This window comes from Pyrgilauda ruficollis, unplaced genomic scaffold (assembly GCF_017590135.1).
Source record: "Pyrgilauda ruficollis isolate IOZ18807 unplaced genomic scaffold, ASM1759013v1 scaffold52, whole genome shotgun sequence".
NCBI lineage: Eukaryota > Metazoa > Chordata > Aves > Passeriformes > Passeridae > Pyrgilauda > Pyrgilauda ruficollis.
Window position 1 is genome coordinate 4,482,953 of NW_024526822.1, and position 23,685 is coordinate 4,506,637.

Sequence of the window (23,685 nt, forward strand, 5' to 3'; positions counted from 1 at the left end):
GAAGTGCTTCATCCCTGCAGCCTGATGGGGAATGTGGAAAGCTTGATCCCAGTGCAGCCTGGGCACGTCACAGACACAGAGCTCCTTTTTTACCGAGCTGTTACAACAGGTCAGCAAAGGTTTTCTCCTGTCACAGCAGGTTTGTGGGGAAGGGATGAGACTTTAGTCTCAGGGCAGATCAGGCTGCAGTCACAGCTCCCCACGGAGCTCTGGGAGAAGCTCTGCTCCAAGGGGACCTGGGAGTTTAACGTGCAGTCCCTGCCACATTCAAACACATCAAAACCAAAGCTGTCACAGGGAGCTGTGCAGCCTTTCCTTCCTGAATCCAGCTGAATTTGTGCTCTTATTAATGCAGATGGGCTTGGATGTGTCACTTCTGTTCAGAGGGTGATGGGTTTGGGAGAGGATTAAAAGGGCATTGATGCTGTGAGAGATCTCTGTGGGGAAAATGCCATCCTGATCCCCCCTGCTCGCTCAGAGAAAGGCAGCATCAAAGCCAAGCTGTCACTTGACAGGTAAGGACTGGCAGGTAACATCCTTGCCAAGGCTGAAATTCACTGCTGCCAGGCCAGGAGAGGGTTCCTGGTGCCAAAATGCTCTGTTGGTCAGGGTAGGGTACAATAGCTTTTGTTCTCTGCCAGCATCTAGAAGTGGCAATCTCTGAGAAAAGGGCAGCAGTGGAGCTGTCAGCAGAGAAACAAGACAGATTAAACACCTGGTTTTTTTATGGGACTTCTATTTTTTTTGTTTTCCTCCTGAATAAGGTTTGGATTCACCAGCAAATTCCTTGGATTTGTGTTGTGTAATCTCATCAGTCTGATATCCTCAACTTCAACTCAAACCAGAAAATATGGCTCGGGCAGAAAGTGTGAGATGAGGAAATACCACTCAAATTAATGATTTTAATGAAGTCTGCTCGGTGTTCTGTGGGCAGAGGAAAGCTGTGAAGAACCTACGAGCACCGAGACAAAAAGTAAATGAGTGTGAGCTGAGCAAACCTGTTAGAGAGGAACCACAAACGGAGAGTGAAATGAGCTTGAACTTCCCCTCACAGGGGGGAGATGATGGGGAGCCCCTCACATGGGTTTGCCCCATTTGCTTTCTACCCCAGAAACAGTTTGAAAAAATTCACAGTACCTATTTTTTCCCCTATTTCATAGCAAATTCTCCCATCCAAATAATTTTAAGGAAACGCAGCCACAAGCTTAAGAACTAAAGGAGTGTGAGCTTGCACCTGGCACAGACTCCCTGCCCTGAATTAACACCTGTGACAGGCCAGAGATTGCCTCTGCCATCACCCCCTCCAGGGCCTGATGGATTAAGACAAATCCAAACCATCCTGAGGCACATTCCTCAGTCAAACACGCTGAGTTTGCCAGCCAGGGCTCAGCCAGAGCTAAGGTGACACCCCGAGCACCTCATGGTGCAAACAAGGGGCGTCTGTCAATGTCACATTTTCTGAAAAATCCCTTTGCCAGGATTTCTTCTCCTGGGAAGCTGAGAAGCCTCAGAGAAAAAATGAAAACAATAATTATCTGATTCGCTTCTCCTGTGTTTTGCTGCTTTGGAATGTGGTTGGACATTGTTTACCAACTGGTCATTGTTTGATTGGTTTCATGTGAAGTGTTTTAATTTAATGACCAACCACTGTCAGGCTGTGTTGGACTCTGGAGAGTGGCATGAGATTCATTATTATCTTTTAGCCTCCTGTCTGTATCCTTTAGTATAGTTTACTACAGCATTCTTTAATATAATATAGTAACACAAAATAATAAATTATCCTTCTAAGAACATGGAATCAGATTCATTCCTTCCTGCCACGGGGAACCCCAGAAAATACCCACAGGGGTGCACAGCCCCTTTTGGTCCCCAGAGCATCCCCCTGAGCCCAGGACACCCCAGCCCTGCCCTGGCTGCTCTCACCTGCCGGAAGCCACCGCGAGTGTGCTGCAGGATTTTCAGGGCGTAGTTGGAGCGTTGGCCTTTGCTGTTGAATTCGATGTGGCCGGTGAGACCTTCCAATTCTACCTGTCCAAGAGAGACTCAGTTACAGCGCCCAGCGAGGCTGCCCTTCCCCAGTACTGGCACTTCCCTAATACTACACAGGCAAAATGGAAAGAAAGTCCTTCAGTCCTGATCAGAAACCCAGAAACGGGACAAATTGAAGGAACATTTCCACTTATAACCTGGGGCAAAGGGAATGCTTGTGTCTCCGCAGGTTCAGGACCAAAGTGGATTCCAGCAAAGAATCTAAAGCCATTATTTCAAGCACAGAAACACATTAACAACTCTGAACTGGACAGTTTTAGAGTACAGCACTATACTTTAAAACTCTACAGTACTGTACTCTAAAACTCTCAACTTTTCTCTGCTTAGCTTAATATGTCTCTGCTTTAAACTATAAATCCACATTCTTGCTTCTAGCACCTAAGTTTGGAAGCCTTCTGCAAGGTCTCAAATCAAATCCTGTGTTTAATTCTAAGCTTTGGCTTACAGGCCCAAAATCCTGAGAGTTCCTTGTCCAGAGAGAGGAGGGATGGCCCCACACTCACTCCCAGCAGGAACAGCAATGAAACCCTTTTAGCTCAGTCCTAATTATTTTTGGAGTCTGGCTAGAGGAGAAAAGACAAGGAGTGGAGCAGGGAATCACCAGCATGAGGTGCAGGACTCCCAGATGTTCTTGCTTTGGGAAAACCAGCTCCACATCCCCTCCCTCCATCCCAAGGCTAAGACCACTGGGTCTTCAAGCAGCAGAGCTGTGGGGAGCTGGAGGATTTTGTTGTCCTTGGCTAAAGGTGGGGTTTAAAACAATGAGCCAAAGTGGTACAATGCTCAGGTTCAGCTGAGCTTTCCTCTGGGGGGAAAAAACTCTCATAAATAAAAAACTTCTATAAAATTTCCTTGTCTCATTTACACCCAAACAGAGTCAGAAACCTGCTCCTGCTTCATGGTCACCTCAGCTCTGAGGAGCCACAAACTCCAACTGTTTCAAAAGGATGGGATTTCAGAGTGTTCTCGTGCCAGGTTTAGGCTTGTTTTGTTCCAGAAATGACAATTTTGGGTTCAAAGGAGCCCAAACCCTTAGGGGAACTTACATCTTGCCCTTGAGCTCTGAGCAATTGTACTGCGTGATCTCGTATCAGCTCAAGTCAGAGCTCAAATCACTTAGAAACATTCATACTTTAAAAAAAAACAATTGAATTCCAGCTTTTCTGCAGCAAAGCCTGAAAAAGGGAGAGTTTCATGTCGTTCCAAGGCCCGTGACAACCCAAACCCTCAGATCTCTCTTTTCACTGCCTTCAAAGAGCCGGGGCAGAGCCAGCCCCGCTGCTGGCAGCCAGGAGCAGCCCTCAGCCCCCTCTCACCATTCTCAGGTAGTTCATGAGGCTGGTGCCGTGCTGCCAGATCTGTGCTGAGCCGCAGGACAGGGGCTTGACGCCGATCTCCTGGCTGCGGTTCAGCTCCTGCACCGCCGTCACCACCGCGTACACCGCGTCGAACAGCAGCGCCGAGGACAGCTGCGGGGGAAAGGCAGGGAAAAGTCAGCTTGGGGCACGAAAATCCCCCCGTCCTGCTGCAGCTCGGAGCTGGAGAGTGTTCTGTGCACAGCCTGGCTCAGCTGGGGTGGCCTTTGTGTGAGCTCGTTTCATCCATTGCTGTCGTCTCTCTGCTTGTCCTTGTTGCTTCCCAGTCCTTTCTATCTCAGTTTCTGCAGTTTTCCTTTCCTAATCTAGGCAGGTTTTTCAGCGTTTTGGTGGCTCTGATCAGTCTGCTGGCTAGGGAAAATGCTCCTGAGAGAAGCAGGAATTTCCAGGGGGAATTGCTCCTGAGATCCAATGCCTGCTCCCACAGAAGGAAACTTGACTGTGCTGCTTCAGCCATCATGGGTGGCCTTCTCTGACCACTTCGTTGACAGGCAGACCCACAAGAAATGATTTCTAGATCTGCATGTCCAGCAGCCAAATCCTGCCTTTCAGACCCCACAGAGATCATCCATCCCTCGCTACAACCTCCAGTTCCCTGCTGGAGCAGCAGGGAATGTCCATAGTGTCAGAGCTCATCCCTTCTCCTGCTCACCTAGCCTTTGGTTGCCTTTCCCCAGGTTTCTTTGTCCACCAAGCCTCACAACCCCCGTTTCTCACTCATGCACAGCAGTTTCCATGGCTTTGGGCTCGTTAACAATCAGCTATTTTCTTCCTCGTGCTCACTGTTGCAACTGAGATTTCACTTTTAATTACTGTCACCTCCTGACTGCTGGAATTAAGCCGTTGCAGCTCATTACTATCAAGGCTGCATTTTCCTCATGGATACTTCCAAGAGCATCCTCTTCCCATCCCAGCTCCTGGCAGAGGGTTCAGTCTCCAGCCTGGGGCTGCTTCCCCCACCTTACCCTGGCTGTGACTTCCAGCCCTGCAGTAGCTTCTGCATCCTCTCCTCCTCCCAGAGCCTGACCAGGTTTGTTCACTGCTGCCAGTGGTCCTGCAGGGACAATCTTGCCCAGCTCAATGATCCCAACAAACCTTGGGCTTCCACTCTGTTGCTAATTTTGACTTAATCCTGCTTGGTCTTACTTAGACGGGTGGTGAGACCTCACTGACCACCCTGGTGTGGGATTAGACACTTGAAAAGCAGCAGAAAACCCTCAAAATCTACAAGCAATCCTAAATTAAAAGGCAGGATTCCAGCCTGTTGGCATTAAAACCCCAAACACCAGCTCTGACAAGACCAGTGACCTTTCACTCCTCCAACCTGCTGAGGCTGACCCAAACATTCCCCTCCTGGAGAGCCTTTTCCAGAGATTTCTAGAGAAGCTGATAAATTCCTCTCTCCTTCTTTTATCCCTTTAATACAAATTCTTTTCCTAACAGGGCTTCTCCAGCCTGCCCTGTCCTCAGCCCCTGTTCCATGAAGCTCTTTCCATGCACTTAATTTTAATTATGAATTTAATCCTGTTCAGGTTACAGGATCTCACACCCAATTTGCAATTCCTTTCCTGAATCAGGAACCATATTAACATCATGGGGACAAATCAAAGTGTTATGAGACCAAACACAAACCCTGCAACCCCCAAGTCTCCCCCATTTCCTACTAAATCAGAATATTGGCCCAGCATTTTTAATTTTCTCCTGCTGGGTTTCCATTTCCATTTTCCCTGAGCAGTTAATCCCTTATTAGATGGTGAGCAAGAGACTTGTAGATCTCAGTGAAGCATTTGACATTATTGATTGGAATGTTTTACCCCTGAACTCTGGAAAATTCATTAGGATTTCTGCCATCATCCTTTATGATTTCAAGCAATTTAAGTGCTGGGGAGGGTGTGGAGATACACAGGATCAAGTTCTTGTGGCATGCAATAGGAATCCCTTCCCTGAAGCCTGACTTTGCATGGAACAGAGCTAAACCACAAAGTTTTGAGGCCATAACCTTCAGCAGAGGAGTGAAAAGAGACTTTTGGAGTGTCCTCCAGGCAGATCCAGCCAGAGGGATCTGTCCCTGACCTCCTCTTTCCCCATGTCACCTATAAAAACCTCTCACTACTTTTATATTCTCATTTTAAACCACAGCTTTGTCCCTGTGTCACAAAAAAGCCAATTTGCCTGCTAACAAATTGATTCTCTCCCTTGCCTGCACCATCTGATTTGTGCAGAGCCCTGTTGGGTTTGTGCCCTTCTGCAATGTCAGAGCTCCATGGAAAATCCATGGGGCTTGGGGGGCTTTCCTCAATCCCCAAATTCTGGACAATTCTTGATACTGAAACATGAACAGGTTTGGGTTTTGCCATGTGGGGTTTTTCTTCCCTCCCTAGAACATTATCAGCTGTATCTTTGCCCCCAAACCCAACATGGGGAATTAAAGCCATTAAAACCCTGTGAAACAGACTTTGCAATCTGGATTTTATTCAATGACATAAACACTTAATTACAAACATCTGTTTTAGCCTAAATTCTAATTACCAAATCTAGCCATCTGTAATTTGAATGATTTTCTCTGATTTCCTTTCTTTGCAATGTGATTAATGAGAATGGCATTGGAGCAGGCAGCTCCCTCCTCCTTTGTCAGATGCTTCCTCAGCTCCAGCAAGAATGCCCTGGGATTTTTGCAGCTCACAGGAAACCTCCCTCCTGTCACTTCCAGCTGTTGAGCTTCCTTTTCTCTCTTTAGGATGAGTTATCCCACAGGATCCTTCCCAGGGCTGTACAGAGGGATGCTCCCTGCCAGATTTCCAACAGCACAGGCAGAAAGGTCCTGGATTCACCTCACAGACAACAGAAACTGCTTGGGAATATTCCACCTCTGCTCTGTAACTTCCCTACCCTCAAATCCTTCTCCCATCACCTGGCCTGTGCCATCTTGAAGAATTCCAGTCTCTCCAGGCATCCTCACACCTAGAGGTTTTGCTGGATGCTCAATACAACATGGGGTAAGAACCTAAAATGAGAATTTTCATTTCCCTGTTGCACCTGCAGGTGGTTCCTTCTGTTTCCTGTTTGCACTAGGAGTGGGGAATTTGTTTTTAATGCCTCTCAACAGCCCCTGCAATCCAAAAAGGAATCTTCCTGCTAGAAATCGCGTGGAGACTGAGCAGGGCAAGCTGATTGCAGCTGCCTCTGGCTGGGAGGGAGAGCAGGATGGTCCCAGGCACAGGAGCTCAAGTCAAGCCAAAGGATGTGGACACAAAGGGCAAAAAATCTCCTTATTTTGCCTCTTAAGGCTCCCTTTGTGGTGACAATAAGGAGGTTTTCAGCAGCTCAGCTCGTCAAGGGGCTCTGGGTTCATTAAAATCCATGCAAAGGGTTCAGCTGATGATATTTTCCTCTCTCTCTCTCTCTCTCCTCTCACAGCTGCAGCTCTGATGTGGCAAATCTGCTTTGCAAACTCTCCCAGTTGTGGAGAATCCCTGGGGAATGCTCCAGTGCTGATGTGCACACTCCTCACACTCCTCAGGGAGCTGCTGCAGCACAGAGCCCCTCGGCATCTGCCCGACCCAGCCCCTCCTGTGCCATCTGCAGCCACAATCCCCCTCCACGAGCCACTCTCCTGGAGTTTAAACACACAGGGATAAACTTCACGAGGGAAAAAATGAATCAGAGCTGCATCATCCCCTGCACCCACAGAGAAACACAATCCAAATCAAGATTAGGCTGGAATTTAAAGCTGGGCTCCCAGTCCAGCACAGAGAAGCTCTGCTAAGCTCTGCACCCCCAGGTCCTTTGGGCAGCTCTGACTTTCAGGGTCACTTTGCTATTTTCCACATCCTCTGTAAATCACAGATTGACAGCTCAAGTCCTCTCCTACCTACTTAATAAAAATGCTCTGCTCTGGTTCTTCCTTCCCTTTCCTGGGCCAGCATCTCCTCATAAAATCCAATCTGAGGTACAACAGCAGCCTGGGGATATCCCTGAGCCCTTCAGCACAAGATTAAATAGGATTAAATAATTAAATGGTTTAATAATTTAAATAACTTTTTAAAAAATTATTTGAGACCAGAGTTTCTACCCCTGAGTTGCTCAGGACCATCCTGAAGCTCTTCCCACAAGGTTTTTCCGTGGTCTATCAGAATTCCCAGCTCAGGGAGGTTCTGGGGGATGGGAATGGACTTTACTTACTGCAGGCCCAGTAAAAGGAGCGTGGTCACAGTTCTCCTGCCAGGACTGGTTGAGGCTCTGGACGAACTCTTGGAAGAAGGCATGAGACTGGTTGAAAATGGAGAACCCCAGGATGTTGACTCGGTCGTCCAGCAGGCTGTCCAGGCGCTGGAGGGAAAACTCCTACAGCAGCCCAAAGCAGAAAATGGGGTTAGAGGGGAAAACAGGCACTGAAAGCTTCAAAGCCACTCAGTGCCCTTGAAGGGAATGGGAGCTGTGAGATCCTGAAACCCACTCAGCTGCTGGAAGGGAGAGCCTGGGTTTTACCAGGATTTGACTCAGGGCGCTGCTCACCTCAGGCTTTTAACGAAGATATCAGCCAGGTCCAGTGCTTTATTGGCCAAATTCCACCCAAAAAACCCCAAACCCTCCAAAGAGGGCGTCACCCACCTGCTGAGTGAAGCTGCTCCATCACCACATCCAGTTTGGTGACACCAAGTTCCAACTGTTCAATTAAATCAGTTCTCTCCCCACAGGAGGAGGAATCAAATTCTACCTAACCCTAAAAACCCCCAACCCTGCACTGCTGCTTTCTGCTGCTAGGTCCCAGGAGCAGATGCCACCCTAATGCCCTGGGGAGGCTTGGAGGGTGCCTTGACTGTGAGTTTTGGAGCTGGGAGCATCCTCTTGCATTTCTGCAAGTGCTAAGAAGCATAAAAATAACTACATTAAATAAATTAAAACAGAGGGCTTGGTTTTGCTCCTCACATCCACGGAAGCAGCTACACAACAAAGCCCGGGGAAAAGTCCAGCCCTCCTTGTCCTGTTAGCAGGGAATAATGACACTTTCCTCACTAATTTCTCTTCTGCTAATTGCTGAAGTGGAGTGAGAAGGTGGGAGTGACACTTCCAGCAACTGCTGGATGCCCATCACGGATCCAGCTGTCCCTGGGCTCCCTGGGAGATGGAATTACAGCAAGTTGAGCAATTTTTTATCTTTGCTATGCACACAGGGGCAGTTCCTGTCAATATCCCAAACATGGGACTTACAAGACTATTCCAGCCCGGCCAAGACCCACGGGAATGCCATCAAAGGCAGGATGAAGCACATTTTGGACACGTTAACATTGGGTAATGTGAAATTGCCTGTGAACTATTGATTCATTTGAATGATATTATCCCCCTGCCTTGCTGACAGGTGATCCATTCACCCAGGGCATCCTGTCAGCCCCAGCGAGCAGGGCAGATGGCTGATGAGGAGCTGGGCATGAGGAGAGGCTGGCTGCAGGCAGAGCAGCAGGAGGGATCCTAAACCCCTGTAAAATCCTCTCTCCCCGCAGCTAGAGCCTCCAGGCAAATCGTGCAGGGCACCGGGCAAACAGCTGCCCCACTGCCCTCTTGGCTTTGGGATATCCAGGAGGAAAATGAGATGTTTTGTCACAAAATCCAAGGTTTCATCTTGTTCCAGCCTGCCCCAGCCTCAGGGCAGCTGAAATTAGTGTGTTATTTATTTATTTATTTATTTATTGTGCCTTTTGTCCCCTGAAAACACTTCCAAGCTTTTGAAGTGGAAGGTTTTGTTATGCTCTGATCTTTAAATGAGCAGTTACTGGATGAGGAGACGAAAGGGTGTCAGTTCATGTGGGGAAACTGAGGCAGAGGTGAGATTCACCCCAGCCAGGCACAGCCACAGGGCTGAACCCACAGGTCCTGCTGCCCTGAGTGGCTGAGTGCCATGGTCAGAACCAGCCCCTGAAGGGATCTTTTCCCACTTTCCCTGGGTAAATTCCCTGCACTGAGGCAGCTGCCAGGACCGTGTGCCTGCAAACAACCACAGCCAGGCCCCCCAGAGCCCATAATCTGCTCTGGTTCAAACATTGCCAGCAGCTTTGCCCGGCTCCCATCACCACTGGCTGCTTTGTGCAAGCTTTGGTCTTTTCCCACAGCCAACCCTCTCCAAATCCATCTTTTTCCAGCTGCAGAAACCCCCATTCCTGTGGCTGTCACGTCCATAAAGCATCACTGTGACACACAGGGGTGGCATGGCCTAGACCTGGCCCCTTCCACCCTGCTCCCTGTCCCTTCCCTGTGCTCCAGCTCCAATTTTTGGCCATTAAATGCCTTTCCATCAGAGGAGCAAGAGCCGGGTCAGGAGGAAATGAGCCGTGAGCTGCCCATGCAATGAGATGGAGATAAACCACCCCAGGGGGACACACTTCATTTGCAGTGGGATAAGAGAGATTTGGTAAGGTCAGGCTTTGCTGCAGAGGGCAAAGGGGTGAGAGCATCCCCATACTCCCAGAGCTGCCAGCTCAGCTTCTGTCCCTATTTGTTGGGGCTTTTTTTTTTTTTACCCTTTTTACACTCATTCACCATGCTTGACATTTCCAAATGCACGTTTTGCAAACAAAATCTCGTTTGCTGTTCCAGACCTGCACCTCTCAGCTGATTTCCCACCCGTCCTGCCCTCCTCCCCGCTGCAAGAGGCAAACACAGGCAGGACAAGGGGTGGGACACCCCTGATCTCAGGGGTATTTTCAGCTGCAGAGCCAAGGATTTCTCTCTGAGATGTAGTGAGGGATATCCCTACACAAAACACTTTCCCAGATGCCTTTCTCTCCTCCTGGAGTTACTCTCCCTCATCCTCAGTGCTGGCTGGAGCTTCTGCAGAAGATTCTCAGTGCAATAAGAGCAAAGAGCCATTAGGAAAATAACTGACATCCTGTTTAGGAGGGGACTCCAAGCCTCCTCCACCTGTGCAAACACAGCTTTATAACCACAGGCTTTCAGAAAATGCCATCAAAATGATGGGTGCAAACAGCAGCTCCCTCATTTCCTCCCATTCTGTTTTTTTTATCCCTCTCCCTACATTGGAGGAATTGCAGTAATTGCCCAAAACTTGGCCCTCAATCTCAGTCCAACGTGAGGCACAGAGAAGACCACCAGGAATCATGCCAAGGTGAGTTTCAGAGACACAAATCCTGCCTGCCTGAATTCCTCCCCCTCTTTCCACTCTGTTTTTTAAAACACCCACCACATGTCAATATTCTGTTTCAAGAGAACTCGGTAAAAAATTAGACCCGGAGGATCTGCAGCCAAAATTAATGAACTTTTTTACAGAAAGAAAAATCCCCAGGCCTTGCTCCGATCACAGCAAATTCAGCAGCAGGCACCAGCAGGCAATTACAGTGTAGGTTTTCTGACTGCTACTACAGGGCTGCAACCACGAAATGTGTGCTGTTAAATAACAACACTTAGCAATTCCGTGGCATTCTATATTTTCCCGAGTGCTAGGCACACAATTAGCTAATTGAATTCCACGGGGTTCCCTGGGAGACGGCGCTGGAGGAGTTATTAGAGGATGAAGTCACTCCCTGGCTTTCTGCAGCACTCCACCTGCACTCTTCACTTTCCAACAGCACAAAAACCCCCTGCAATGACCCCAGCACTGAAGGCACAGGAGGAGCTGGCTAATAAAAGCCACAGAGGTGAGCTCTGTGATCCTAAAGCCCTGAGATGGGATTTTCCAGCCTGGCTGGGTGTGAGGTATGAGCAGATCTGCAGGATGCACTCCCCGTTCTTTAGGGATATAAAGCCATCAGGAACAAGTGATGCTCACTGCAAGTGTGGCTCTGCAGGTCTGGATGGAGGATCAGCTGATCCCAACCAGGATTCTGCACCCACAGGTCCTCTCCCACCTCAGCTGGATGTCAGTGTTTGGGAGGGAATTGTCCCTCCTGCCCATGTCAGTGTTTGGGAGGGAATTGTCCCTCCTGCCCTGCCCATGTCACCCTGGGACAGCCCAGCAGTGACACGCTGCTCCTCACACACTGTGGGGAATCCCAGCTGCCTTGCCTGGGGGAAATCCTGCCCTGGAGTTATTCTGCCCAGAATACAGAGGAGGAGACTGAGATGCAGAGAAAAGCAGCAAGAGATTTACACCTGGCAGCACAGCTCTTAGAAACACAGGGGCATGGAAGGGTCTGGCTTGGAAGGCACATTAAGCAGCATCCCATTCCACCCTGACACCTTCCCAGGCTGCTCCAAGCCTTGTCCAGCCTGGCCTTGGGCACTGCCAGGGATCCAGGGGCAGCCACAGCTGCTCTGGGCACCCTGTGCCAGGGCCTGCCCACCCTCACAGGAAGAATTTATTCCCAATATCCCATCTAAATCCACCTTCCTTCACCTTAAATCTATTTCCCTTTCCCCTATCACCCCATGCCCATGTAAAAATCCCTCTCCAGCCCTCCCCTAGGTCACGTTCAGGCACTGGAAGGTGCTGTAAATCTCTCCAAAGACTCTCTCCTCCAGGCTGAGCAGCCCAAAAGAGATGTGAGTTAAAAACCTGCTTTACAAGACAAAACACCAAAGCCAGCATTCATCTATCAGCATCTCACTAATGAGGCTCATCCCAAACCTGCAGCTAAGCAATCAACTCCTAGGCTAAAGGAAACCCCAGAAATTACAGCCAGTTCTTCCCTCACCACTGCCTCCACTGCTTCCCAAGAATAGTGGCTGGAGATTTCAGCATGGAAAGGGAATTTTCAGCAGGAAATTTTCCATGTCACAGCAGCTGCCTGGCAAAAAAAAAAATGTATTTTAAAGCATGGAGCCACCTCCTCTGCCCTGCCATGCTGGGATGTCCCTCCTGAGAGTGGCTCCTGGAATTTTTTCCCCTTGCAGCAGCCACTGTGCTGCAGCTCCTGAGCTCCTTCCAGCATTGATTTTGCTGGTGATCCTGTTCTGCAGCCCGTGTGTGTGTGCAGGACCTCGATCCTTATCTCATTTTTAATAACCCAGAGTGCCTGGGCACTGGGGAGGCAGTGAGCACAGGCTGGGGACCAGCCTAAAGAGGGGATCTTTGACTGCCAGGGACACCCAGACCCTGTCTGAGCTCACCCCAAGGCTCTGGAAGGAACAGACTTTGCTCAATTCAGGCTGCACCAACAGCAAGATGCCCACTCCAGTCCTCCTCTCTCTCTTGCACACACACAGTTTTATCTTCCTCTCCTAATCACTGCAAGGACTTTATTGGATTTTTGGATCTGCTGATTAACAGCCTCCAAAATACCTTCCAACACTGGGCTCAGCAGGAGAAACTCAGTGCTGGAAACTCAGCAGAGACTGCACTGAGCTCGCTCCCCTCAGCCCCTCTGGCAGCACCAAAAGCTGATTTACACCTGATTTACACCAGGCCCAGGACACTCCGTGCTGCTCCTGCTCTTTTCTCATGTGGGATGGGAAAGGAGAACACTGGGCCAAGGCTTCCATTTCTCTATTAAACCCTCACTCTGGCAAAACCTCTTTGTTCTGAGTGTTTGGTGCTCAGGAAAGCACAAAACCCAGAGTGCAATATCCATCCTCAGATTTCTTGGCAGCTTTTGTGCAAGAGCCAAACCTGCAGTGCCAACTCAGCACAGCTCTGGTGACATCACCTGTGTGTGTCATTATTCAGCATTTTAGGGTTAATAAAGTATCCCAGAGCAGGTTCTTTGGGCAAACAGAACTCCAGGGAGCCTCTGGCCAGGTCATGGAAGGCAGAACTAAAACATTTCACCCAAAAGCAGCTTGACCCTGCGATGGTCACTTCCTCACCCCCTGGCCCCAGTGACCAATTTTTCCCCCAAAAAATCATCAAACCTCCTCAGTCAGAGGTGGAAATAATTCCTGCCTTGTCCTCTGTGGATCCTGCTGCCCTCAGAGCCGAGCTGCCAATCCTGTAAATCGTTCCAAAGCTCTGCTCAGAACACATTTATTTGTTTACTCAAGTGGACAATATTATGTAAAGTGCTTTCCACGGTTTTCCTGAAAGGCTCCATTTATTTATAAACTATTGACGGAGTCAATACGTTTCTAATGGGCCACATGTAAAAATCAATTTCTCTAGGAGGGGAAAAAAGTGGAAAAAAGTCATCACAGCAACAATTTGTGTAGGTAAGTGGATGGGTAGATCTACTCAAGGCAATGCTAGTTGGTCACTCGGGTGGGGAGAGAGAAGCTGTGACCTCAGTGAGCTCAGGGACAATTTAGGGGAATATATTTATATCTGTAATTGGATTTCTCTTCCAAAAAAACCACTGATGTGCCTTACAGGTCTTGAACCTCCTCATGCAAGGCCAGCTGGTAAATTTTGGAGGCTGTTCTTCAAACAAGAGCACTTTTAGGAAAATACACTGCCCAAACTTCAACTTCTCTGCAGGGAGATTTGGAGAGAGACAAATCCACAAAGAGTCAAGTGCTGAACGTTGGGACCTGAAAAAAGACAGCTCTTGGAAAAAAAGGGGTGGGAAGTAGGGAAAGAGGGAAAGAGAGAGATTTTTCCTCCTTCCCACCTCTTTTTTTCCAGAATTTCCAGGGAGCTGGGGTGTAGCTGAGAGAATGATTTACCCAAAAATTGGGAATCAAGCACACAAAGTCAGAAAGTAAAGAAGACTGAGGCAGCAAAAGGCAGGGAGGCACAGCCACTGCTTTGTCTAAACCCTCCTTCCCTCATGCTAACTAGAACGAGGAGAAATTGCCTTGGCAGCCTTGCAAAAACCTGATTTGTTTGCCCTGCTAGCACATGCCACTGAAAATATGATCCATAAATCCCGGCAGTGATCGGGGCTCTCCAGAACACTTCGCATCAGCTGCTGGGAATCAGGAGGGCTGGCTGGGCTGGGAGGGGAAATCTGTCACAGGGCAACGAGAGATCCTGCCTTCCTCACTAGGGCAAGGGAGAAAATGGGGTTGGATGGGGATTTTTGGCCAGGGGATGGAGGCCAGGAGTGCCCAAATCTGCCCCTGGCAGCTCAAAGGCCAAACACCACGGCCTGTGCTGGAGCTCACGGAGAAAAATAAGATTATTTCACCACAAAAAGGCAATTTCACAAAACCTAAGCCCTGGTCAAAGCCTCGTCTGTAGCTCCCTGTCCCTCTGCTTGGTTTGACATCATCCCTTCCTTCCAAGGGATGTCACCCTGCTGACAAGCTACAGCAGAAATGTGTCACACTCTCTGGGGGATTGGGACACCAATTTCCCCTCCAGCTCCAGTTCCAGGCTGACAATTCAGCTCAAAAACCTTGTCCTGTATGAAGACCTCTTTATAAATCACCAAACAAAGAAGAGAAAGCAGGAAACAAGACAAAAAACCCCAAACCTGAACTGATTTATCTGGGCTGTGGGAGTTGAACACGGCAGCTGCTTTATCAGCAGCAACACCTGCACACAATTGTGTCAGGGAACAAAACTGCACCCAGTGAATTGCCCTGCCTGACTTGAGGCACTGGGAAAGCTCCTTTACACCTTCCCCCCTCAGAGTAATAATTTTAATTGTTTCAATTATTCCCATCTAATTGTCAAATATTTTGAAATTTAAACCCAGCCTGAGGTCCGGATGTTATTAAAGAAAACAAAACCAAAAAGCAAAACAACAAACCAGACAGAGAGGGAAAAAAAAAAAAAATACAAAACCCAATAGCTACAGAGAATTAACAAGCTAAAAGAATTAATTGTAGCGTGGGGTTTTGGAGGCATCCAACACCCCTCCTACTCTGTGCTGCTGATTTCAGGGATTTCCAGTGCTGGAAGGAACATTTTCTTCAATGCACAGCAGTCTGCTTTCAATGGTCTACTTGTGTATTATTATTATTATTATTATTATTATTATTATTATTATTATTCTGCACATCATTGCCCCCTCACATGGCCGTGAGCTCTGTGGAGACCCAGCCAGCCCTGCCAGGGAGAAGGGAAGGGATGATGAACAGCTCTGAAATCATCCCAGCACCTCTTCAGGGAATTCCATCCCTCCCAAAAGTCCTAGAGCCAGGGAATCATCACCAGGTGGAGATGCCAAGAAGAAAATTGGGTTGGATGGGGATTTTTTTGCCAGGGGATGGAGGCCAGGAGTGCCCCAAATGAAGGATGTGGGGAAGACAAATGCACCAGACCTGAGAGTTCCATTAGGACTCCTGGAAAATTTGCCAGGCTGCTGCTGCTGCTGACAAAAACAGGTCCCTGGAGCTGGCTGAAGGAGGCTGATAATGAATTTGCACGCAGGAAAGGAGCCTGTGGATGTTTTTACATCGGGCTGCTCGCCTCAGCTCCCACAGAAATGTGGTGGGGGCTGAGGGTTCCTCCTCATCTGCTCCAGTGATCTGCTGTGACCAGAGGGACCACCAGGCTGGGACAGAGGGGCCATCACCCCCAAAAATCCCCTCCTGTGCCCCAGCACACAGAGAATTCCCTCCTCTCACACCCAGAGAGAGCAGAGCTGCACCACACCACGAGCTGTCAGCTGGGATGTGCTTATTAAATAAAATTAATGCTAAAAGACAGAAACAGAACTCCCCTCTAGAGCTGCAGGGCAGGTGTTTAATTCAGCATTTTATCCTGTTTTCTCCCCTTTTTTTCTATTTTGCCTGAGATATTTTTCCATCTCCGAGCAGCTCAGTGCTCTGCAGGCTCTCTATTCCCTTTCCTGATGGGTTCTCTCTCCATTTAAGCCATCTTTTTGCTTGCTTCCCTTGACAGTAGTTCACTCTGATTTTATCTTTTCTATTAGGCAGTGATTGCAGAACCTCAGAGGGTTCATTAGGAGCTTGATAATCCCTCCAGATTTATGAGCCTAAATTGCTCACTCCCATCTCCAATCCCCATTTAAATATTACTAATTTCCTTAAACATCTCTTCCATCTGCCCAGGTTTTGTCTGATGTCACCTTCCCATAATGATCCCTGCCAAAAATCCTGTTAGTTCTGCTAAGAGCTGGGCTTTTGGACTGAGTGGTAAAATAACCTGGATAAACAGATTAATACCCTGAGAGAGTGAATGGCAACAAAACTCATTTCTTTCTCACCTGCCATAGCTGCATTCCACGAGATGAATGGGTTAGAAAGGCAAATTTCACCTCCAGCAAATGCTTAATCACACCCGTGCTCAGGACTGGGGTGGGGGTGGAGGTGGGAGCTTCATTTTTAGAGCAGCATCCATGAGATGCTGCTCAGACAACAGAAACGACTCTAAAAAGAAGAATTTTTTATTTTTTTTTTTCAGATTCTGCTGGTGATTTGAGGTGGAAATCCCTCAGTGTGTGCCCAGCCCTGCTCTGTGGGACTGGGAATGGGCTGGGGAGGGCAAGTGGGACAGGAGAAGAGCTGTTGGGAACAATGGAAATACTTCCTGGGAGTGGGAATGGCTGGGATTGGCATTGTGGGCAGATCTGGTGGGGATGGCACTGACCCCCAGCCAGCACAGTGACACCATGACTTGGGGCACACAGCACAACCCCCAGGCTCCCTCCCTGTGCCTGTGCTGCCCGTTCCAAGGGGATGAACAGCCCCAGTGAAGTTTGTCTGGCTGGACTGACCCATGGATTGGACACTGAGCAGAAACCCAGCCAGGAGCTTCATGGCCTTTTCTACTCCTTGAGTTTCTCCCTCTGACACTCCTTCCCCTCATCCCTTCTCCACCCTGTGCCCCAACTGCTGCCACCCCTCCATTTCCCTCCTTCCCCTGCTCCTCTCCTCTCCAGCTCCCTGCCCACACGTTTGGCTCCGTCCCTTCCCGTCTGTCTCCCACCCAAACACAAAGTGTGATTCAGCTCTCGGCTTCCCTGCCAGAAACATTAATAGAAATTAGAGAATAGGAGAATCACTCGGGCTGGGAGGCACCTCCACTTCACCCCCCAGGTTTCCAGCAGCCCCACAGCAGCACTCACAGCTCCTGGTGACACCCCCTTGGAGGAGAAGTTCCTCTGATGTTTATTTTGGGTTTCCCCATCTGCTGCCTCAGCCCATCACCCCCTGAGGGGTTTAACCACACCATGATCCCATTAATGTCATTAATTACGGAGGGCATCCCCTGCTCTCAACATTTATGGGATCATCCTTCCTTTGTCTCAGGGCACGGGGCTGTGATGCCTTCCAGGTGCTCATCCCTGGTTTTTTCCAGCACAGGGAATGGGCTCAGGGGGGTAACAACACCAGCATAACACAAAAAAATCAGGAAAATCAGGAAAACCAGGACAACCAGGACAATCAGGACAATACAGATCCACCCATTTTCTGGAGCTTCCCAAAGACCTGCACATGTCATTGCACCAGCTCCTGTCACAGTGTCCACAATTCCTGCCTTTGGATGCTGCACCAATCGTTTTCCACCTCCCCAAGACCTTCCCAGCTTTGCAGGAATGATGCCTGAAGATTTTTTTTCAGCTTTTTATATATTTTTCATCTATTTGTAGCATCGTAGCTTTTTAATATGTAGTTGTAGAGTTTCTAGTGATTTTCCTGCCCTTTCTCACGTTTTAGAACAATAAGCCAACCCTTCCTAACACATTCTTGAAATTCTGGTTAGTCTGATTTTAACAACAGGAATTTCTAACGAGGACATCTTGTTTTGCACCAGAATTTAAGAGATGTAACAAGACACAGAACAACTCCAAGGGGCAGGCCCAAGGGTTGGTTGCTGGGGCAACTGGTCTCTTGTTGGATGTACCTGTTAGATGAACTAATTAATTAACCTGATAAAAATTGTAGAAATCCGACACCATGTGTGCACAGAAAGCTTTTGTTACAGAACTGCTTTTGGAAATATTATTTTTGATATTATTTGGAAAGATTTTGCCTTTTGATTTTAGGCAGCAGGTGACATCCCTGCCTCCCTCCCTCCCCAACACACGAGGCTCTGCCCAAGGATCCCACGGGTCAGGGGGATCAGCTCCCATTAAAATGACTCCACACTCAGGCAGGAAAAGCTGGGAAAAACTCCTTACCAGATTAGTGAAGATATAGGTGTAATAGGCAGATGCCATCCCCAGTTCAGCTGCCTGTGAAGGAGAGGAAAAAGAGATTAAACCAGAGCCTGACAATCTCCAATCTCCACTCCAGCAAAGCAGAGCCAGGGCCACATTTTGCTTTTTCAAGCTTATCTCTCCTTGCAGGAAGGGAGAGTGGGACACAGCAGCATGGTTAGACCTGGGAAATTAAAGTCTGGGGAAGCAATTTTTCAGCAGGGCTGAGCCTAGCTGAGGTCTCCTGCCCACACCAGCCCTGACAAAGCACCTGCACAGAGGGAAATGACCCAGCTCCAGACCCCTGGGAGCATCCCTGCCCTCTCCATGGCATTCTGAGATGGAATTCAGGGATTCCTGCATCCATCCAAGGACAAACTCTAAGGAAATCACCTGTGGAAAGCTTTTGAACTCCCAGCAGAAAATCTTTTAAACCCCTAAAAGACCCCAATGGTCCACAATGGCTTGGAAAAGTGAGGTGGGTCCTGCAGCCCCAGTTCTGAGAATTACAGAACCCCTTGGGATGAGGAATTTCACTATGTTTTAAGAGGAAAATGAGGATTTCTGTTTATTTTGTGTGTGGATGCTGCTTTGCTCCTGTTTTGGGACATAACGAGGGAAAAGAGCAGCTGAGAGCTCCAGGCTTGTCCCTTCCACCACAAACACCATGATGGAGAGAGGAAGGCAGGAAAAGCTCTTGGGAGTTACAGGAAAAGAACAATCAAGTCAGTGGTGGCTTTCCAGTTTTATCAGTCAGATTTGGGCTCAAATCCCACAAATTAATGAGCATGGATGAGACCCAGTAACTCAGCTCTGCTCTTCAGAACTGAGACAGGGCTGTGCTGGCCACAGAAATAGAAGAAAACAGGGCAAAACTGTCCAGGGATGCAGAGAGAAGGACACAGAATTTTCCATGGGGATGATCTGTTCTAGAGATCACAGAGCGGATAACTGAGGCCCTTTCCCAAAATTCTCACTACACAAGGAGCTGGTTGTGGGAACAGATGCTCAGGAAAGTGGGGCATTAATCTGCAGATGCTCCTGGAAGCCTCTGTTCCACTGCCAAGCACAGCTGCTCTCAAATCAAGCTTCCAGACCCTGGCTAAGAGGTTTTCCCAGCAGTCCAGACCACACAGAGGAATGGGAGGCAAGGAGGGAAGGAGCAAAGGCAGCACCTCCTGGTGTGAGTCCCTTTTTATCCCTCCCAGAAGCTGTGATGACAGAAAGGAGGGAAGGAAAGACAGAAGGAGGCAGCTGGGATTGCACCTCTCCCTTTTCCCGTCTTTTAGATGTTCCTGTGCAAACCTGAGGCCACCAGCACTGCTGTGCCCAGCCCCTAGGCTGCACATTGTCACCCTGTCCCTCGCCCAGGTGGCACAACAGACACAGCAAAGCCATTGCTCCAAGGAGTCCCCAAACCCAGAGGAGGCCACCTCATTTTTCACCCCCTCCACAGCAAAACTTAGCACCAATTCCCCCTGCTCATCCCTTCCTGGAGACAGTGACAATGCCAGCTCTCCCTGTGACCCACTTTGAGGTCAGGGTGTTTGGTTTCAAGGGTAGAAAATCAAGGTGAGCAGCAAAGCAGTGCCTCTCCCATTCATTCACCCAGCCCTGGCAGCTGGGAGCTGGGAATCTGGGAACCATCCATGTGTCTCCAGCCCATCTGTGGAGGGTGAGGAATGAGAAACTGTGAATTCCTGCTCTCCTGGGACAGACCCAGCAAACCCACAGAGCGATTTCCTGCTGTGGGACAGGATGTGGGTTCACCTGATGCTCAGCACCACCATCCCTGGCTCCCAATAAAACACCTTCCAGCCTCCCAAGGTGCAAGAAATTGTCAGACCAGGAGCTCTTGATTTATTACCCTCCATTCCTCCAGTCCTCTAGCTGGAAGAATTGGGTTTGACTGGGAAATGCTGGCAATTTCTGACATTTCTCAGGGGTGGCAGAAGGAGGCTGGAGCTGGGCAGGGAGATGTGGGTGCCTGGAGAGAGCTGCTGGGAGCCTGTGGGAAGTCACTATAGCAACAGAGAAGGGGGACAGCCCTCAGCAGCCAGGAAGCAACAGGGGAAAAAGGGGAAAAAACACACCAAATAAACCCCCCTGAGTAGACAACCCCAAAAAATCCCTCAAACTGTCTATTTAGAAATGAAAACTGCATGTAGTGGAATAAAAATATTTTGGGGGGAGAGAGGACTGATAAAAACATCCCTGCTGGATGTCACTGGGGTTAACCTGACACAGGCAAGGACTTTGGATGACACGTTCTGTGACAAAACAGGCAGGACAGTGTGGAAAGCCAGGGGGATCCCAGTGCTTGGATCTTGACTCCCTTCAGGAATGTGCTTCTTGTTCCCTCCAGGATGTGGGAAACTCTGCTCCATCTGGAGCCACTGCTCAGTTTTGAAGCAGGCTATCAAAACAAGTGCTAGAAACTGCAGCCAGAGACCATTTAAAAATAAACAGGATTAAAATAAAATCTCGGTTAATAAGACAATAAAAAGAAAAAGAAAGAAAAAGTTAGACACATAATGGGAAGGGAAAAAGGAGGCACAAGAGTCATTTCAGAGGGCTGAGCAGTTCTTCACAGCTCCTGGATGGCAACACCGCTTGTGGAGAGCACACAAATCCCCTCAGAGCAATTCAACCATCACTTGCACAGACCCAGCCCTGGAAATTCCATCAGTGGCAATTCCCCTCTGGGCAGAGCCCATTCCCAGCACTGCTGTGGGAATTTTCACATTTCAATTGATGCCTTAAGTTTTAGCTTTTCTGCTCTAGGCCAGCCTTACAAGACATCACAATATCTCACAAGAGCTGGCTGGGGGGAGCAGCAGCACCCCGAGGGACAGGGGAGGGATGCTCACTATCGATGCAAGGCGACCCCAACGTGGGAATAATGTGCTCTGACTCTAAATGACTTCAGAAGGCTGAACAATTGCTTTGTTAAGCTACACTATATTATACTATATTACACTATATTAAAACTACACTAGAACTATATTATACTAAAAAGATACTAAAGAAAAACCTGTGACTGTCTCCGACTGTCATGACACAGCTTTGACTAACTGGTCAATCAATATAAATAACCATCACCAGAGTCCAATTAAGAAATAACTTTTGGTAAACAATCTCCATAACACATTCCTCATGTGCCAAACAACAGGAGCAGCAAGTGAGACAAGAATTGTTTTCTCTTTGTCTCTGAGCTTTCTCACTGCCTTCCCCAGGAGAAATCCTTGGGCAAGTCATGCTTGCTGCTCCCTGGGAATCTCACCTTCTGCAGGATGGTGTGGGACATGGAGGCGTTGGCATGGATTTAGGACTCATTGCATGGTCCAGCAGGGAAGGAGAAGTGATGGAGCTACTCCAGCTCTTCTCCAGGAAAATAAAGCATCCCCAGACTCATCTTGGGAAGAGATAAGACCTTCAATACAAGCTCCAGACAAGGTCTCCATTATCTCCCTGCATGTAGGATTGTTCTGCTTACTGGAGGATTATTCCTCCCCCTCACCCTTTGCATTTCCAGCTCCCAAATTAAGTGCTCAGGAAGGTGCAGCTTTTTTGGAGCTCTTGGAGCATTCTGATGGGTAGCTGCTCTCTTCCAAGGGGATGAGAAGCTCTGCTGAGAGCTGGAGGTCACTGCAAAAATACAACATTAAAAAATCGTGACAAAAATAAGGATGGGCACGTCAAGGGCTCCTTCCAACACAGCTGCCTTGAAGCCTAATAAGATGTCAAAACTCCTGCTGCAGATTTTGTTAGTCAAGAAAGCAGTTTTGATAGAGCCTCTCTTGTCTCCAGCTGCTGAGTTTCATCAAGAAATAACCTCCTGCCAAGTTTGATTGACCAGAGGAACCAGCAGATGGATTCATCAGCAAGACACAGACAGCATAGCCACACATCCCATCCCCTCAGGAAGACAACCCCAAAAGAGGGGGGAGACCTGAGCTGGAGAAACAGAACTATCAGCAGGATCACAGCCCAGCTGGCAGAGAGGCAAATTAACCCTCAAGTCAGAGTTTTACTCTTAACCTGACTTATTTTTGACTGCATGAATCCATTCATTCCCCAGCAGGTCAGGAGGCAGGGAAGGGTCACAGCGGGGTGGGATCAGTGCTGAAGCCATGCTCTCAAGGACTGCTAGCACTTCACCAGGTGACAAAGCAGTGCAGGAAAAGGGACACATCCAAGATGAGGAGCCTCTCGTTCCCAGGGAGAGGTTTAAAGCACTCTGAGTTTGCTCTGAGCTCCTGACAATGCCCTTGCCTCTCCCCTTTTCTCTGGGTACAGGTAAGAACACAGCAAGGAGTTATAAAAACAGCTGTGCCAGGACTTTTCTGGGTCACGTCAGCTTCTTCTTCTTCCTCACCAGGCAGAGAACTCACTCTGCTTACAGCACACAAGGACTTCACCTGAACACTTCTTTTGTCTTCTAACCAGGCAAACAGTGAATTTTACATAAGCCCTCCATTTGACCCCTGAGGATGTAGAAAGGTTTATTTTCCCCTCATTCCACATTTGCAGGGGACCAGAGAGACTGCTGCAAATCACAGCCCTGACACTACCAAGTTTACTTGCAGCTCATCCCAGCGAACCCTGCAGCTCTCAAACCCAGGAACATGTTTCTAAAGCTCATCAGGCACAGACAGGAAGAAGTGGAACCAGGAGAAAAAAAAAAATCATTTCATCTCCACCTTCAGCTCAAGGAAATTATCATTTCCAGCACGTTAGATCCTACCTGTAGCCTCATCCAGCCTCCTGCTTGCAGCTGCTTTTGCTGTGTGCAGGGAAGTCTCTATTGTGCAGAGATTCCCCTTTGTTTGATGCTGAGAGGATGTGAGACTCTTGCTGCTGCTGCTGCTGCCAGACTGGCACTTCAGAGGGATGTGAACCCCAGCAAAGGCTTGCAGACTCCTCCAGGCACCTTTGAAGTACCAAAGTGAGGACAGAGAGGCTGCACCAGGCACCTGCTGCTTGAACACTCCCATGGGGAGCTCTGAGAGAGGTTCAGGCTGGCCTGTGGCAAGTCCTGACCTTGATTATTTGATTTTTCCTTGTGCAAACATCCGGAGCTGGCAGGAGCAGCCCCACTCCCGAGCTCTCAGCAGCAGAGCTGCTCCTGGGAAGGAGGAAAGGCAGGAGCTGGGGCTCTCCTGGAGTGCCACATCCCTGTTTAGTGCTCCTGCTGATGGAGGAGCTTCAGGGCTGCTGGTGGTTCCACTCCTGGACATGGATGGTTGGGAAGAGAACATTCCCATCATCCAACCTCGCTTTTAATCCCAACACTGGTGCTTCAAACATCTCCCTGGGTGTTT

At 48.7% G+C, this 23,685-nt stretch overlaps 1 protein-coding gene across 1 annotated transcript in view; it reads right to left on the minus strand.

Annotated features, from left to right (window-relative positions):
- GRIK4 (glutamate ionotropic receptor kainate type subunit 4) overlaps positions 1 to 23,685 on the minus strand; it is a 123,543-nt gene that overhangs the window by 32,441 nt on the left and 67,417 nt on the right. The window contains exons 5-9 of the mRNA XM_041480563.1: positions 21,645 to 21,682; positions 18,344 to 18,397; positions 7,608 to 7,769; positions 3,366 to 3,518; positions 1,924 to 2,028 (exon numbers count right to left, since the gene is read on the minus strand). Of these exons, the coding sequence (XP_041336497.1) occupies positions 1,924 to 2,028; positions 3,366 to 3,518; positions 7,608 to 7,769; positions 18,344 to 18,397; positions 21,645 to 21,682 (512 nt within the window). The remainder of the gene's footprint in view (positions 1 to 1,923; positions 2,029 to 3,365; positions 3,519 to 7,607; positions 7,770 to 18,343; positions 18,398 to 21,644; positions 21,683 to 23,685) is intronic.